At 37.4% G+C, this 17,650-nt stretch overlaps 1 protein-coding gene across 2 annotated transcripts; it reads right to left on the reverse strand.

Moving 5' to 3' along the window:
- Nucleotides 1-9,172: 9,172 nt before the first annotated feature.
- Nucleotides 9,173-15,741, reverse strand: LOC133871253 (uncharacterized). Of its 2 annotated transcripts, none has more exons than XM_062308653.1 (4): nt 15,525-15,741; nt 14,217-14,789; nt 10,069-10,224; nt 9,173-9,756 (listed from the first exon to the last, which is right to left on the reverse strand). In XM_062308653.1, exons 2-4 carry the CDS (start codon nt 14,769-14,771, stop codon nt 9,406-9,408), a joined length of 1,062 nt encoding a protein of 353 aa, XP_062164637.1. In that variant the 5' UTR covers nt 14,772-14,789; nt 15,525-15,741; the 3' UTR covers nt 9,173-9,405. The 2 variants fall into 2 exon arrangements, with proteins under 2 accessions (XP_062164637.1, XP_062164638.1); XM_062308654.1 differs by having other exon boundaries at nt 14,217-14,803.
- Between the last annotated feature and the right edge of the window lie 1,909 nt (nt 15,742-17,650).

Below are 17,650 nucleotides of genomic sequence, written 5' to 3' on the forward strand. Positions count from 1 at the left end.
AACCGCCCCGCCTCACCCCTTTTTTCTTACAAACCACGTTAAACGCACGGTTACCATTTGAAAATTAACGGAGACCGGCCCCGCTCCATATATATATATATATATATATATATATATATATATATATGCTAAAACTTAAAAACGTGAAATCCCTGCCTGCACCCTCCCCCTAGCCCCTCTTCATTTTTTCCTTTCTTTTCTTCCTACTTCCTAGCGCCGCACCCCTTCGCCTCTTCTTCTTCTTCTTCTTCACGATTTCCTGCATCTACTCCAATGGTGCTCCAGATTTGGTTGGTGTTTCTTGTTGCTCTCCTAATATCTCGCCCTTTTTATTTTTTCGAGGTCGAAATTCGAACCCAAAACTCTAAGTCTCTAACCCTAAAGGTCTCGTTGTCGTCGATTCACAGCGCTTGCGTTGAATGCATAAGGAGAGCAAAAGGACGAAGTGATGATTCCCGCCGTTAAATGGTTCGCGTTGAATTCATTGTTGGGTTTATTTTTGGGCTCTTTACATTCTCGAAATTTACCGTATTTTTGTTCTCTGCTCTTTTCTTTTTTGTACCATTACATCCGTGAAATTTGTTTTCTTTTTTCGATTGTAGTGATACCCATGAATTTAGTATACACCCAGTTCTGTACCTGTTAGCAAAATGCAACTGTAGGTCTGTACACAGAAAGAGAATGGATAATGCATTCCAGTGGGAGGATAGAATATTGAGAGAGAAGGATAGAGGAACTGGGTTAGCTCTAATGAGGGCCAAAAAGAGTTTTGATTTGTTGGGCTTTCAAAGTTCATTTCAGTTTTTTCAGAGTAATTCTACACGGCGATCATCCGTCCCTCAAGCGTCCCTCACCAGCTGACGTGGCACGTCAGACTTTTTTTTTTTTTTTTTTTTTTTTAAAAAAAAAAAAAAAAAAATTTGAAAAAACCTGCAGACTGCGTATTATAGGAACCAGTGAACCACCTTCATTTAAATTTCTCCCAAAACATTTTTGGCCCCCAAATACTTTCCACCTCTCCCTCCTCCCTCCCTCCACCCCACCGACAGCCACCCACCAGCTGAGCACTGTCGACCACCAGCTACCACCACACCGGTTCGTCTATCTCCGGCCACAACTTACCGTGCGGTCTCCATCCACTGTACAGCTCCGACGACTCCAACGACCCATCAACCGTTCCGCCACGACGTGCCCAGCCGAGCCACCACCACCGCAGACGACTCCTACGGCCCATACACCGTAACGTCTTCTCTGTTTGTTTCGATTTTCTCTTCTTCATACAGATTTGGTTTTTTGAGTTGCTTTTGGATCTGGTTTTTTGAGTTCCTTGATCTGCGTTGGGTCTGAAATTTTTATCTGTATGAGAGTAGTGTCGTACAGATCTGAAAATTTTGATGGTTTTTTAAAGTAACTTAAGAGATTTTCCATTGTTCCCTCCATTGCTATCGCTGATGGCTACCCAGAGATGGAGGGCTTTGATTTTTGCTTGAGATGAAAAAATAGAATGGAATATATAGGCTACTAGTTTTCGGTTGAAGATGAGGTGAATGGGAAGAATGGGTCTCTTGCTTTCGCCGACTGGCCAAGCTAGGCTTGAATTTGGAGTTTTTTTTTTAATTTTTATTTATTTATTTATTTATTTTATTATATATTTTGGTTGTCTCAAATTTGCATGTGATGGTGACAATCATTTTCTAGTAGCTGATGTGTTTGGAGATTTGCTTGTATTTTTTGCTTTTGGGTTTCTAGTTTTCTTCTACAAATGGTAGTTTCGGGTTGTTGGTTTTGTTTACTTTGGAGTACATATTTGTTGTTGTGAGATGCTATTTGGCTTATTTTCCGTTTTGAAAAAGCTTATGTTGCTTCATTCAAATGTATTTGGAATATTTGTTTGCTTTTCAGTGAGTGAAATAGAATTAGAGACATTTACAGTGTTGTTTTTTTTTTTTTCCTTACAGACAAATCTTGCAGAATCAAGTTGTGATACACTGTGCCAATCAAAGTTGATTTTCTAATTGTCACTTTTGATAAGTATGTTGTTTAAATTGAAAGTTTATCATACTTATACAGCACAATGTAGTTTTTCTTTTCTTGTTTCTTTTTTCGTTTTTTCTGCTGATATTGGTCATTTTTTAAACATGCAGTGAGACACTACTTGTCATGGAGATTGTGTTAGAAACATACATCGAAAATGCTTTTGGGGTGATTCAATATTTCTATTTGAGGAATATTTGATGTAATTTTTTTTTCCTAAAATGGTCTATATAAAGGTTCTACTTTTGCAAAATGATCTTGTAAATTTTCATCTATTTGAAAGTTCTATTTGATGCTATCCTATAAGGGCTCTCATTTACCCTTGCAATATATATATATAATGCACAATAAATTGGTGTTGGGCTCTTATTTCGTTATGTAGTTTCTTGAAGATAGGAATTTGGGCACTTTGACCTATTTTACTTTAGGGACATCAATTTGAAATGTGACTGTAATGTAGAAAAAATCAATTTGGGCACTTGAAGTTACATTTAAAAGCTTTTTCTACTAAGATGGGCACTTTGACGTATTTAAAAACTTTGATTGTCTATTTGGAATAATATTGATCGGAATACAAAGCTCTTAAATGTAACTTGAAATGTAGAAAAAATCAAGTTTTTAAATTGCCATTTGAAATTGGGAAAATGAATCTACATCTTAGTAGTAAACAACAATTTGAAATTGCATGTGATGAGAGCCTTTTATTTATCTATTTATTTTTTTGAATGGGAAGACTAAATAACTTTTTAAGTTTTAATTTAACAAAGTTCTCCATTTTCAACCCAAACCAAAACCAAAACTGATTGGTTTTGCTTCTTCTTTTTTCATGACCAAAATAAAAGGTAAATATTAACCCAGCAAGTAGCAAAATATATATATATATTAGAATTCATTCACATTAAACACGGGTTAGAGAACCTTTATATGCTCTCGTGTATATATATGTAAGATGTCAATTGGTCTTGTAAAAGTAAATTAGAGACATCAATACCTGAAGCTGCCATTTTTATTTTTTTAATGTCACTAGAGGACATGGGAACACATACAGTCATTGGCCAAAAGATTACTAAAAAACCTGCTATTCAGTACTCACTTATCTTATAATCAAAATAAAACATCATGCATAAAAGTAGCAAAATCTGAATTAAACATCATAACATTACAACCTCAAGCTCTTTTGAGTGCTGAAAAAATGTAACAAATCATAGATCAAATCCAAAAAAAAAAAAAATGAAGAACCCACAAAAATGAGATTCCACAACTTCCACAAAAAAAAAATGAGACCCCACAAAAATGAGATTCCACAACTATTCCACAAGTTCTTAAACATTGTTACGTAGTGAGAATTACAAGATCATGAGATGAAACAAAAGACTAGCTTGGCCATTCGGCCAAAGAAAGAGACCCATTTTACCCATCCAACTGACTTCTTACCAGCATACCTCTGTTAAAATGAAAAGAATCAGCCACCAAAAAATTTTAACTGCAGAATTTTACGATGCCAATTACATGATAACAAGGTACAAATTAATGATCCTACAAAGTACAAAAAGCCCAACCTAGAAACCATAAAAATGAGCATAACAAACTCATATGCACAGTAACATAACACTTACCAAAAGTGAGAACTAGAAAATCAATCTTTGTTGGAAAAACTCATACATTTTATTTTTGTTTTTTTTTTCTCAAGTTGACTGGAAGATGGCCCCTTTCTACATAGTTCTTTTTGTTTTTTTTTCCTCAAGTTGACTAATTGACCGGAAGATGGCCCTTTTTTGTTTGCTAGTTACTAATTTCTTTATGAGTCTATGAAGATAAAATGGTTCTCATAGAGTAGTAATCCAGTTCCTTCCGTTCTTTCACAAATCTGGCCCTCACCTCACGACTTCAACTTTTTATCTTCACACCCACTAACAGTCAGGTTTCGAGTCTTTCTCAGTTCCTCTTTACTCTTTTAGCCTCTCAATCTTTCTCTGCCTCTCTCACGAATCAGATCCCTTGAACCTAATACTAGGTATGATTCAACCAAAAAAAAATTATACCCAGTAAAGTGTGGAAGCACCTTGTGATAAAGTGCGGAGAACGGCTGGAGATCCTGTCACTTTTGGCCGGAGATGGAGCTTGGAGCTTGGACGTTCCGAAGATGGAGAACCTTCGAAGTCGAACCGGAGATGGAGAATGGCCGAAGATCCGGTGACTTTTGGACGGACGAAGAGCTGGACGTACTGGTGGCGGCTTCGTAGGTGGTTGACAGTGGTGCAGAGATGGAGAGACGGAGAGAGGGAGGATTTTGGGGGAAAAAATGATTTTGGGGGGAAAATGATCGAGAGAGGGAGGGATTCATTTACTTTTCAACGCTGTTTTTCCAATTTTTTATTTTTTTTTTATTTTTTTATTTTTTTTTTATTTTAAAAAAAAAAGGTCTGACGTGCCACGTCAGCTGGTGAGGGACGCTTGAGGGACAGATGATCGCCATGTAGAATTACTCATTTTTTCAATACCCGCCCCTCCCCGCAGACTCGTGGATCCCCGCCCCACCCACAACCGCATCGCATGGTTATAGAACATTTGTGCGGTTTACGGATCCTATTTAAGGAATCCGCAGGCGTGTGGGGCGGAGCCAAAAAAAGGGGAAACTCGCCTCCTTGCCCTATGCTCAACCCTAGCTAGAAGGCCTCTGGGCAGCTGTCACCGTTGTTCCTTGAAACAGCCGATGGAGCTTGGAGGATGGAGTCTGAAGGTGGAAGCTTGGAGTTGATCGAGATTGATGAGAGAAGGGTGGAAGTGATAGTTGAGTTCAGAAGACAAAGGGATACGTGGTAGCAAGAGAGTGGGCTTAGAGGATGTGCGTGCCAGCTGGAGTCGACCTTCCCCAAGCTCAAACGGTGGCGTTTTGAGGAGTCTGTCCTTCCTGCGTTTTATGCCTCTTGTAGTGTCGTTTTATGCTTTCTATAAGGGTTAGTCGTTTTATTCAATCTTTTATGCGTTTTGTAATACCTAATGGACAGTATATAAGTCCAGTGGATAATAGAGTAAGCAGCTTTTTGGATAATCAGTAGACTGTGTAATTGGAGGCTCTGGCATCCTCGAAATTGCCAATTTATCTAGTAAAAATCAGTATCAATTTCCCTTCTCAGATTCATTATAATCCATCCTCTCTCTTACAATTCGCTCTTCACTCCCTAAAATCCCTAAAACCCCAAAAAACCTGTTACAAATTGGTATCAGCAGCCAGTTTTTTTTCCCCCTGCGCATGAAAAACCATTCTATGACTATGGCTGAAGAAAATGCCCATGTGTCTCGCTCAGAATTTACGGGCATGGTCCAGACCTTGCAAACCCAAATGGATAGGCTAGAGGTCTTGATCTTGAAGCAATCCGAAGCTGGAGGAGGCTCCAAATCCCCAGTGCACAACTATGACTACATTCCTCCACCATTTGGGGGGGGGGGGGGGAAACTTTTTTCACGGTGGAACTAGTGGCAGTGAGGGTCTCTTGAAACCTAAATCTGTTCGTTTGGATTTCCCGCGTTTCGACGGTGATGACGCTGAAACTTGGTGCTGTCGGGCTGAACAGTTCTTTGATTACTACAATACACCAGATGAACACCACCTCTCCTTATCTTCTTTTCATATGGACGGCCGCGCTCTCATCTGGTTTCGTGAGCTCCGTTCTAGCAACTCGGTTCATGGTTGGGGAGAGTTTGTCCGTGCTTTACAGATCCACTTTGGTAGAGGGTCTAATGATGACCCTATGGAAACACTGTCTAAATTAAAGCAGGATGGCACCCTGGAGGATTACAAAAACTAGTTTGACACACTGGCTTTGAAGGTGCAGCACCTCCCGGAATTTCACAAACTCAGCTGTTTCTTGGGCGGGCTTCGGGATGACATCCGGCTTCCCGTTCGGATGTTGAATCCTCGTACATTGGTGGATGCTTATTCCCTCGCCCGAATGCAAGAGGAATGCGTGCTGACCACTCGAAGGTACCCTCGCTCATCTTTCCATTCTTCCCACTCTCCTCAGTCCAACCAGGGACTTCATGTCCAGATACCGGCTGGCTTCACTAAAAGCCCTCTGTACCCCCAGTCCTCTCGGAATACTGCCCCAGGTCCTTATTCCCAGCCGCTTTCCCAGCTTCCAGGGGGGAGTCTCTCGGGTAAAGAAGGGTCTAAACCCAGTCAAGCATTGGTTCCGGTGCAGAAGATAACCCGGGCCCAAATGGAGGAACGACGGCGTAAGGGACTCTGTTATTCTTGTGATTCTAAATGGACAAGGGGACACGTCTGTGCTGTTCCCAAGCTCTTTCTACTTGAAGTTCCAGATGAACCCCCTCCTGACCCAGATAAGGCTACCGGACCTGTTGAGGAGGATCCGGGCGAATTCTTTTTAGAAGAATTCCCGGAAATTTCACTCAATGCCATTACTGGCACCCCCCATCGAGGACTATGCGCCTTGTGGGGTTTCTCAAATTGCACCCTATTGTGATTCTAATAGACTCGGGTAGTACCCATAATTTTGTTCACTGGGTATTCGGCCGGTCGTGCAGGATCCTATTCGGGTGAAAATTGCAAACGGTGCTGAGATTCCTAGCCCCGGTTGCTGTCAAGAGGTGGAGCTCAAAATCCAGGGGTATAGTTTTCGAACTGACTTCTTTATCCTCCCTCTGGCTGGCTGCGACGCTGTTCTAGGTATTCAGTGGCTCCGTACCTTGGGGCCAATCATTTGGGATTTTTTGCAGCTCACGATGGAATTCCAGCTTGATGGAGACAGCCCCCTCAAGTGCAAGAGAATAGAGGAACGGTGGTTGCTTAGGGGTAACCGCCAGTCCCATGCTTCATAATATTCTCAATTTCACTTGAAATGAAAAAAAAAATCATTTTATTACGATTTAATGTTGTTGCAACTATCGGTGTAAATGATGTCACATCATTTGAATTTTTAAATGGCATGCTAATATATTTATCACGTGGCATCATTATCTATTTCATTATATACAACAATATTAAATTCTAATAATGAAATGGTTAAAATATAGGGGTAATTGCACAAATGGTCTTTGGGGTTAACCTAAATTACAAATCACTCACTGTCGTTCAAAAAGTTCATGAAGGGTTATTGTGGTAAACTATAATTATAAATCAGTCACTGAACACGTTTTCCATCCACCAAGTTAACAGATTCCGTTAATCAGTCATGCCACATCCAATAAAAGGCTGACACGTGTCCATTACAATAATAAAAATATAAATAAATAAAACAAAAATATTTGATTTTTTTTTTTTTAAGGTGTAGCGTGCGTCCACCCCAAAGGCCTTCTAGGAGTGGCCTTTGACGAGGGGGAGGGGGTGGGGGTGGCTTGGCCACTCCAATATATATATAAAATTTATTATTATTATTATTTTTAAAAAAATATTTTTGTTTTATTTATTTATATTTTTATTATATTTTACATTTTTGTTTTTATTATAACAGACACGTTTCGACTTTCTATTGAGTGTGACGTGGCTAACTAACGAAATCTATTAACTTGGTGGATTGAAAAACGTGTTCAGGGACTGATTTGTAATCATAGTTTACCACAATGACTCTCTATAAGCTTTTTAAATTACAGGAAGTAACTTATAATTTAAGACAACCCTACATACCAATAATGCAATTATCCTTAAAATATAGTATCCCTTTCCCTCCTAATGAGGAGGGTCTCTTGTGCTTTCCCATAAGCCATAGGAGAAGTTAACATTCATTTACTTTTACTTTTTCTAAATGGTCTTGTTTATTATATATATATATTGAAAGAATCCTTAACCTTATGCAATATCATTTTTTTTTTAAAATGGCAAAAGGTTTTTAAGCTTACATAATCCAATCCTAAAGCATCACACTTTTAAGCGAAGGGCTGATATCAAATAAGCATGTTCAAGGGCCCCTTAGGTTATCTGTATGCCATCAAATACATGGAACATTAGAATCTAATATAATAGTATAAGAATTTATATCAATTATTAAACGTAGCATAAAATTTTCTATCAAATCTTATAACCCATTGAAAATAAGATATTTATTTCATTTAAATAATATTTTAAATGAAATATATATTAAAAAAATAAAAAATAAAAAATTGGAAGATAAACACTTTGAAAGTTAAAAATTTAGTCGTTAATAATATGTTCAAACACTATTTGACTCACAAACTTAAGCTTATGAGTTTGATCTTCACATTATTATATTAATTCTTAAACCTTCGCTTATTATAACTAGATTTTTCTTTTTTTGTTTTTATTAGAAAAAAAAAAACCCACTCTTAAACATTCATTCTTACATATACCAACTCTAATAATATGTTGAACTACCCTTCAACTATAACAGCTTAAGCTTACTCAACAATATCATATTAACTACTCACTCATATGACTATTATCAAGTATGAAACTTAGATAGAGATCTCCAACATTTTTTGTTACTAAGATTATTAGTAATTCGGGCAGCAAACGTAAGAAAATTAATATAAGACTTACTTGTCTAAACAAATTTTGGACTACCTGCTTAAGCAGTTGGGCTAAGGTTGACAATTTTTTACATAACCCGCAAATCCGACACGAAGTTATAAGATTTGGGTTTAGACTAAACGGGTTCATGTCATAAATGTGTTGACTCGTTTATGACCGTTTATAAACGTGTCAACCCGTTTATTTATTAAAAAAAAAACCAAAAAATCAGAATGAGGCACTATTTTTGTGGCTTGGTGCTAGAATGATAATAACTTCAAGCAGGTAGTTAGTAGCTTGGAGCTAGGGAATTTTAGTTTAAAGTCAAATGCCCCACATTATTGGCTCATATATTCCTAATCAAAATTCAAAACCCATTTAAAAAATCTTTAAAAAACAATCGGGTCGACATGATCCATTAACTAAACGGGTTAATCGTGTCGTGTCAGGTAACTCAGCTTATAATCGTGTCGGGTTCAGATTGGCCTAAACGGGTTGGCAGATCAACGGGGTTGATCCAAACCCGACACGATTATCCGTTTTGCTAACCCTAAGTTGGGTCTCACAAGAACTCTCACATTTGCTGGGATCTGCATCCATGAATCTTAGCCGCCTAAAGCTATGAAGAAATAATCAAGTTACCACCAAAGAGATTGCAAATAGGGCTGAAACACTAATCCCAACTCAAAGCCTCCTCTTCGGGTCCAATATAATATTTATCCAATAATCAATACAAATAAAATACATTGCAACACAACATACAATCCTGAGTTGTCTGAGAAGAGAACCTAGGGATTGTTCCTCCCAATTCTTCAACACCAAGAATTTGGAGCGATTGTATCTATCAGCCTATTTTCTTGTAAATGTAAAACACAGAGAGTCACTCAAATCTGACTAGAGACACCATCATTCATGTTTGTAGGCTCATTTTTCTCCCTCCAGATTGCATGTACTTCATCGGTCCGAAACCGCTGGGTGAATGACGAATCCTCCAGCGGAGTCAATGCACCGTGAGCATAAGCAAGGAGACCAGTATATGCAATCATTGCCCCATTATCAATGCAATACCTGTCATCAGTAGCAAACAACCTTCCACCACGCTCAGAGCACATTATTCTCATCATCTCCTGCAAGCGTTCATTGCAACCAACACCTCCAACAATAAGAACATCTTTCGTGTCACAATGTGCCATTGCTCGTTCTGTAATCTCCACAAGCATTGCAAATAATGTTTCCTGCAACATATTATAACATTCCACAGAACCCATGTCTGAATTAATATACAAAATGTTTTTTTTTTGGGGGGAAAATAAAAGAGAAAATGAAATCTGTGAGGTTCTAGTACAAAGGAATTATACAAAAGTTCCTCCCACAGAGGGTGGGTTGGCTCTTGAAAGGATAAGCATTGAGACAAAGAACTAACATACATGATGATAACACTCCTAATGATTGATCTATGAAGAATAACCAAATTGAAAAACAAATTAATTCGACTCAATGTTTTTTTGTTGTCATCAAAGATGTAAATGATCCTAAATGAAACTTACCTGCAAGGAGTAACACAAATCTGCAGGGGTGCACTCATTATTTTTTAGCTTCTCTACAGCAGTAGCTTCAATATAGCTCAATATTCCACTGAAAGATACATCCATCCCTTTGACAACATAAGGAAGGTCTATAAACATTTCCCCTTTCTTTGCAAGCTGGCGAAGAGAAACATGATATCAGGCATGTCAAGACAGTAGCATTTTCATCACATTATTGAAGCAATGAACAGGAATCAACAACAAAAGCTCTGAGTTTTTTTATAAAAAAAAAAAATAAATAAAAAAAATAAAAATAAAAAAAATAAAAAAAAATCCTTAAAAAATGGTGTGATAGAACATAATATGAAACAGCACAGCAAGTACAACGACACCCTAACCTTATCTCAACTTTATACCTAAACCATACCCAACCACAAAGCCTTAAAGAAGCTGCAGCCAGAGTTTCCAGCAACTTGTAAGCTATCAGGAGTCAATTTTTCTACATGGTTTTCAACCATAAACCCTCAAAGTTCCTACCATATCCTTTAGAACATAAAGCCTCTTTGCCCAATCTTTGCCCCAATTTCTAGGAAACTTCTATTTGCTACTGCCCTGTGCTAGATCCAGACCTGCCGTTGGAAGCAAGTATTTGCACTGTGTCACATAATCTCCTAAAGACCAGTCTTTGCGCCAAAGAAAGAAAGTTATCACTGAGTCTACTTTCTCTCTTTGACCACCTGCAGACTTGGGGGGCACCAGTAGATAACCCTTACAAACAAATAAAAAATATCTAACTATTGAGGCCTCCTTATTCTCCACAATATAAACAGAATAAGGAAAAGCAAAACTCAATTAGACTTTCCAAACCAAATATCATACAAGAAAAGAACTCACCTGCCATTCCCCATTTAGATAGATGAATAAAAGGCATAGTATAACTATTTACAGCAATCGAATGACCTCTTCCTGAGCCAACCCCATTAAGACTATGAACCACTTCTATACCGATCAACCTCCCAAACACCATACTTCACTCCCACTACCTCTTCAAAGTCAAAAGATTTCCATTTCATTTGTGAAACACCAAGGACCCAAAAAATAATAATCAAAGACAGTAACCCCGTAACCCCTAGACTCTTTCCTTGAAGGAGAACATTCCACATCCCAATCCAGGAAGCGGTATCAGAACTCTTCCAATTAAATGTCCCTACAAATATTCTATTTGAAGAGAACAGAATTTTTTTTAAGCGCCTCACCACTGAGATTGGTATAACAGTGACATTAAGTATGCAGTCAGATTGCAAAGAGTACACTTGAACTTTTGACAAGTACTCTTTTATTCGCTCGATCAACCTCATTTCGAGTCCAAAATAGAACTGTGCACAGCCTAAACAAAGAAGCCAATGAAAAATGCAACGCTACCGAAGTCATCATCTTAAACTAACCTGATTCATGGATAAGCTTACCAATAAATTAAAATTAAAAACAAAAAAAAAAAAAACACTTTTTTTCTTAATCCAAGTGATTGGATGGCAAAACTATGGCTTCTGCAGTGACTCCAGTACATGCTCCAAAATGAGTAGCAACAAAAAGGTAATGCACAAACACCATAAAATCATTTTTTCTTTTTTCTTTTTTTAAAAAAATTATTTTTATTATTTTTAATGAATAAATAAGATAAAAAAATCCATCTACAAACCAAAAGATTGTCTATTCCATTCCTTACCGTTAATGAGAAATAAAAAAAATAATACAACATATAAACCATCAATTATTACCCCATATGAACAATTGGTTGTCAATGAATTCATATTTGAGTTATAATCTTGGTCTTGATTGTATTCACATGAGGAAACAATTACTAATGAAGTGGCATTGATTATGGGTGTACAAGCAGGTCAGTTAAGAACTGTTAACCACTTACCTTTATATATAATATATATTAAATATAATTAACCCCAAGGGGTTGGCTCAAGTGGTAAAGGCCTTGGTTGGTGGCATTTCCATCAGGTCTAAGGTTTGAATCCCCTTGGGTACAAACAATTCCTTAGGGCCAACCCGTCGACAAAGCCAGAGTATTACCCAATCTGTGTGGAGGGGGAGCTCTGCACGAGTTCGGGGTTTACCCAACAAGGATAGATATATGAATAAGCCTTACTTTTTGGAGGGGTTCCTCTTCACACACACACACACACACATAGAAACACCACCCCCCCAGGCAGAGTCACTTCATGTACCCACTCCTGAAGGATAAACCCCGGACTCGTGTAACACACCCCCACCACAGTGATCAGTTAAATTTGGCTTTCATCAGGCGTGTGGCCCCAAGTAGTTGTTTGCATTCAAGAGGATTCAAGCCTTAGACTTGAAGCTAAAGAAACAATATGAAGAAGTGACCTACAATATTGAGTTTTCAAAGAGTTAAGTTCCATTACGTTTCTTTTCTTTTCTTTCTTTTGTGATTTTTCTCTTCTCTAATGCATTAAAATATTTAGACTGTTTTCTTCTCTTTGCTTTTTAAGTTCTTGTTTCATGAGATTTTTTATTTTATTTTATTTTATTTTATTTATATAAGTAATAAACCAATCTTTTTTAAAAGCGTAAGGCGCCCCTAAGTACACTGGTAGTATACAAAGGAAACACCTAATAAGAAAGAGAAAAACAAACAAGAAAATCATCATAACTAATTGACAAAGGGGACACAAAGGCCACAATCCAAAAATAAAAAGTACGGAAGAAAGAGGAAAGAATATCCTCTAGGGACCTCTCGAAATCCTCAAATCTCCTATTGTTCCTCTCCCTCCAAAGAGTCCAAAAAAGGCAAGTGGGTGCCATTTTCCACACAATAGAACTTCTCGGCCTTCCAGAGGACCACCAACACGCAAACAAGTCGATAACCCTTTTAGGCATAACTCAAGACATCCCAAAGCGGCTAAAGAGAACTCCACAAAACAGAAGCCACATCACAATAAAGTAGAAGATGGTCTACGGACTCCTCATCTCTCTTACACATGCAACATTGGTCCATGACAATAACATGCCGTTTCATGGGATTCTAATGGGTGAAAACACTAAAATAGGCCAAAAACAATCTAAACTATGCCCTAAAAGGAGGCCCAAATGTTGGTATGTTTGGGAACAAAAAGAATCTTGATTCTATTTGCTACAGTGTTCGGGTTTTTAAAAAACAAATCAGATTTTATCTCACTTTTTCTAATTTTATCTAAAAAAGTTAAATTATCCAAACATCTTTTTCAACTTTATTTACCTCGGAATTTGCGCATTAAATTATAGTTGAATTCAGATTTAAAAAAATTGAACACCCAAACGTGCCGTAAAAGATGCACTAAATCCCCATTACTTGACAAGCGGTTACTGGTTGCAACATGTCATTCAATAATCGTATAACCGCCGGTTAACTGCTAACTGGCCTTAGTAAGGCAGTTACGGTTACTTAAAAATGATAACTGCCTAAGGCGATTGCAATTAAGAAAAAATAACCGCAACTGTAACTGCTTGTACAACCCTAGCATTGATTGAGTAAAAGGGACCAGAATCTTGTTGCAAGACTATCCTAGTTACCCGCAGGTAAAATTCTTAATATAGAGAAAACAAAAGATAAATTCTCATATGTCCCATTAATCAATGCCTGACACAAACATAGCGATACCAATTGGTTAAACTAGAGCAATCAACCATTTCATAATGCATGGATAGATAGCGGGTTGGTAATCAATTGTCAACCCTAAACCCGATAAAGGTTATGGCTATTATGGAATAAAGTCACCAACGGTTATCCTCAAAGAAGAATAAGAGCAGCTCTATAAATAGATTGTCAGATTGTCAAAAGAAATACTGGAAACCATGAATCATCAAAGTTTTGACTCTTCTCCTATGAAGGCACAAAGTCAGAAGTCAAAGCTTACAAAGTAAATCAATTGTTATTCTGTTCTTTTTTTTTAGGTAATCAATTGTTATTCTAGCTAAACCAATTTGACCTTGGAAATTCCAGACATGATAAAGAAACCACTCAAGTTGCATACATAGATCCTCCAGAAATTACAATATCTTGAACAACTTAGGTGAGACGAGTTGAGTTGAGCCGAGTATATTATATATTATGATCAGCCTAGGTAGTGCAAAATAATAAACACAATGCACTGTCATACCTGCTCAATGTTATATCCAGGGCTTGGATCATTGGATAGTGTTAACACTCTAGCAAATCGATCCAAGCAATTTCCAACAGCAATATCAATAGTTTCCCCAAAGATCCGGTACCGCCCTTCACTATATGCAATTACCTGAGTATTCCCGCCACTAACATACAACACGACAGGATCATCTGCCCCAGTCACAATCCTTCCCATCTCAATATGTGCCACACAGTGATTAACAGCAACAATGGGCTTCTTCCAAAGCTGTGAAAGAATCCGAACAACAACAGCAGAAACTTGTAGTGGAGCCCCCATGCCAGGACCCTTGGTGTAACAAAGGCAATCAATTTCATCTGGAGTTATTTGGGCAGTCTTCAAAGCAGATTTGATAAGGGGAAGAATGTGTTGGAGATGGTGTTGGGCAGTTTCTCGTGGAAGGAATCCTTGGCCAGGAGGGGTAATGTAGGTGTGGCGTGGATTCGATAGAATGGTGCCATCTAAAGTCACAACCCCAACAGCTATCTTGTTGGCTGAACCCTCAAACCCTAGGGCTATCATTTTCTTCATTTTTTATACGAAGTAGACCTGCAGTTCAAGTCCTTAACCCAAAAAGGTAAATATCTTCAACTAGCTAATATGACTAAGAAACAGACAGAAATTTACACATGGACCAGGAAATATGAAGATAAAAAAGAAATCTCATAACCAAAATATATGAAATGTTAGGCACGAGCACATCTAGCCACAATTCAATTTAAAAGGGTTTTTTTTTTTTTTTTTTTTTTTTTTTTTTTTTTTTTTTTTTTTTTTTTTTTTTTAATTTGTTTAGGAACATTGATAGACAAGCCTAAGCCTAACAAGTCCAGAATAATATCCAAATCACTAAACCAAGTTTATAAGAGGTAACTCGTGTTTTCTTTCCTTCAGAGCAACCAACCAGAGCATTTATAAGACTTAATTCCATTTATCTTCTCTACCAAATGTCAAAGATCACGGAAAACAGGTATCACAGTGAATTATCCAATCTTCGTGGACTAACACATCAAATACCACATAAAAATAAGTCAAAGCAATAAGTACAACTGCAATTTTAGGTATTATTATAATTAAGCTAATAAATCCTTTCCTTATTAAGTTAGAACATTTGTGGAGGACAGACCCCCTCGAAGTGGTCAATCTCTTTTGTTTTTCTGTTTTCCTCTTGTTTTTCTCTGGTTTTAGTTGATAAGAACTTCGGTTCTTACCATCTGGCATCAAAGCAGTTCTTTTTTGGGGTGTTTTTCTATAAGGTGCAGTGAGCCATCGTTGCGAGTGGGTTACCTGTGCCGAGGCCGTACAAAAGCTGGGTTTGCTCTCTGCCGTGCGTGGGTGTTGGTAATTGCTGTCACGTTGGTGAGGGTGCTGCTCCCACGGTGAATGAAGGCGTTCTCTCCGGTAGCGGTGAAGGCTGGAAGCAGTGGTGGGCAGCCGTGCGTAGGGAGGCTGGTATAGTGATGGCTGTGCGATTGAGTTTATTTGTGGAAGAAGGGTGCTGTTTCGCTCCACCATTTGGTGGGAAGTTATAATTCCAGTACACGGATAGCATTATTCCCAGACAGGTACTCTCTTATTCCGGTTTGGTGTTAGAATAGAATCATAAATGTAAACGATAGGTCATTATCCAAAGAGCATTGATAACGTCTCCCAGCAGACTTTTATAATAAAAAATTATTTTTAAATGAAAAGTGACGGGCAGAGGCCGGCTGTGTTGCCCCTACCTATCACTACTCTTATCCAAAATGGTGCTCATTATCCAATACATAAATATACTTATGAATTCAAGGGCATTGGGCTTAAAATAATAAATTTTAAGGTTGACAATATTTTACACGATTTATAATTTGATACAAAGTTAAAAGATTAAGGTTAAACTTAAAATGGTTCGGATTATAAAATGATTGATCTGTTAGCTCCGTTTAATAAAATGGTCATTATAGGGTCAACTCGTTTAACCTGTGAGTCGACTTGTTTGACCCGAATACTTAAACTTTTTTTTTTTTTTTCAACATTAAAAATTAAATCTAAACTATCACTAATTTGTCAGACCAATTTCACCATAATCCGAAATTTAAGCCACAATAACGAGAAAAAAACAAAAAAAAGTAACAAGAAGGAAGGAGAACGATGAGAGGGAGAGAGAATTACCTCAAGTAGTTGCTCAACCAAATCTTTTTGGTTTCCTACTTTTGGTGATTACTGAAGAAGAGAGGTGTTAGGCGCAGGGTACCAGAAAGAGGATCAGGATCCTCTTCAGTTGAGAGGAATTGGAGAAGAGTCGGTCATTTATATATAAGGGTATTTTTGTAATTTTATATAGTGTAAAATTACAAAAATACTCATATATATATAAAAGACCGGCTCCTCTCCATTTGAAAATCAACTGGAGAGGATCCTGATGCATGGAAAGAGCTGTTGTTTGAAGGAAGTGAAGGGCAAGTCTTTTTGAGAAAAATTGAAAATTTTGTAATTAGTGTTTCCCAAATGTTCTGAACGAACACCACGTGTAAATTAAAAATACAAGTCTTGATTTGAGGATCGAATAAAATTAGGGTTAAATTTTTTTTTTTCCTCTCACCTTTGGTTTAAATACTTTTTTTTTTTTTTTTTTTACTTTACGTGTTTCATTTCGTATCGATGATACCTCATTTATGGCTAAAAACAAAGATTGTACTTTCGTCCAAAAATTGACGAAAATTCATGTTAGCACCCTTATGGTCCGTTTGGGTACTGAATATTTCGAATATGAATAATATTCTGAATCTGTTTGCGGATTTCGAGGCAATGAAAATGTGTTTGGATGTTGAATAGAATTCAGATTCTTTTTGAATATGTGTTTGTGTGTTAAATTTTTGAGATTGGAAAAAAAATGTTTTATAATAATAGAAAGTGATTGGATTGTATGAAAAGTTGTGTATAATGATTGATGTTATGAAAATAAGTGTTAATTTGTTGAGATTGAAAAAAAAAAATGGGTTTTAATAGTAGGAAATGAATGAAAATGATTGGATTGTATGAAAAGTTGTGCATAATGATTGGTATGGTGAAAATTAATCTTGAGGAAAATATCATTTTATCCCCACAAACTGCCAATACTTCGACTCAGGTCCCCCAAACTACCCAAACCTTTGAAAAATGCCTAATTTGACGAAATATTCCCATATTACCCTGGCCACGTGTCACTTTTCAATTAAAAAAAAAAAAAAAAAAACTAGAATTTTTTTTTAAAAAAAAAACTAAAATTTTATTTTTATTTTTATTATTTAAAAAAAAAAGAAAAAGAAAATATAGTGTTTTGGGGTGGCTGCTAGCGGGGGTTGGGGGTGGCTCGCAGGCCACCCCGGCCCTTGGGGGTGGCCGTGCGTCTCCCTCCGACCCCTTAGGGGTGGCTTTCGGGCCACCCTATTTTC

The sequence above is a fragment of the Alnus glutinosa genome, chromosome 6 (assembly GCF_958979055.1).
Source record: "Alnus glutinosa chromosome 6, dhAlnGlut1.1, whole genome shotgun sequence".
In the NCBI taxonomy this organism is placed as follows: Eukaryota; Viridiplantae; Streptophyta; class Magnoliopsida; order Fagales; family Betulaceae; genus Alnus; species Alnus glutinosa.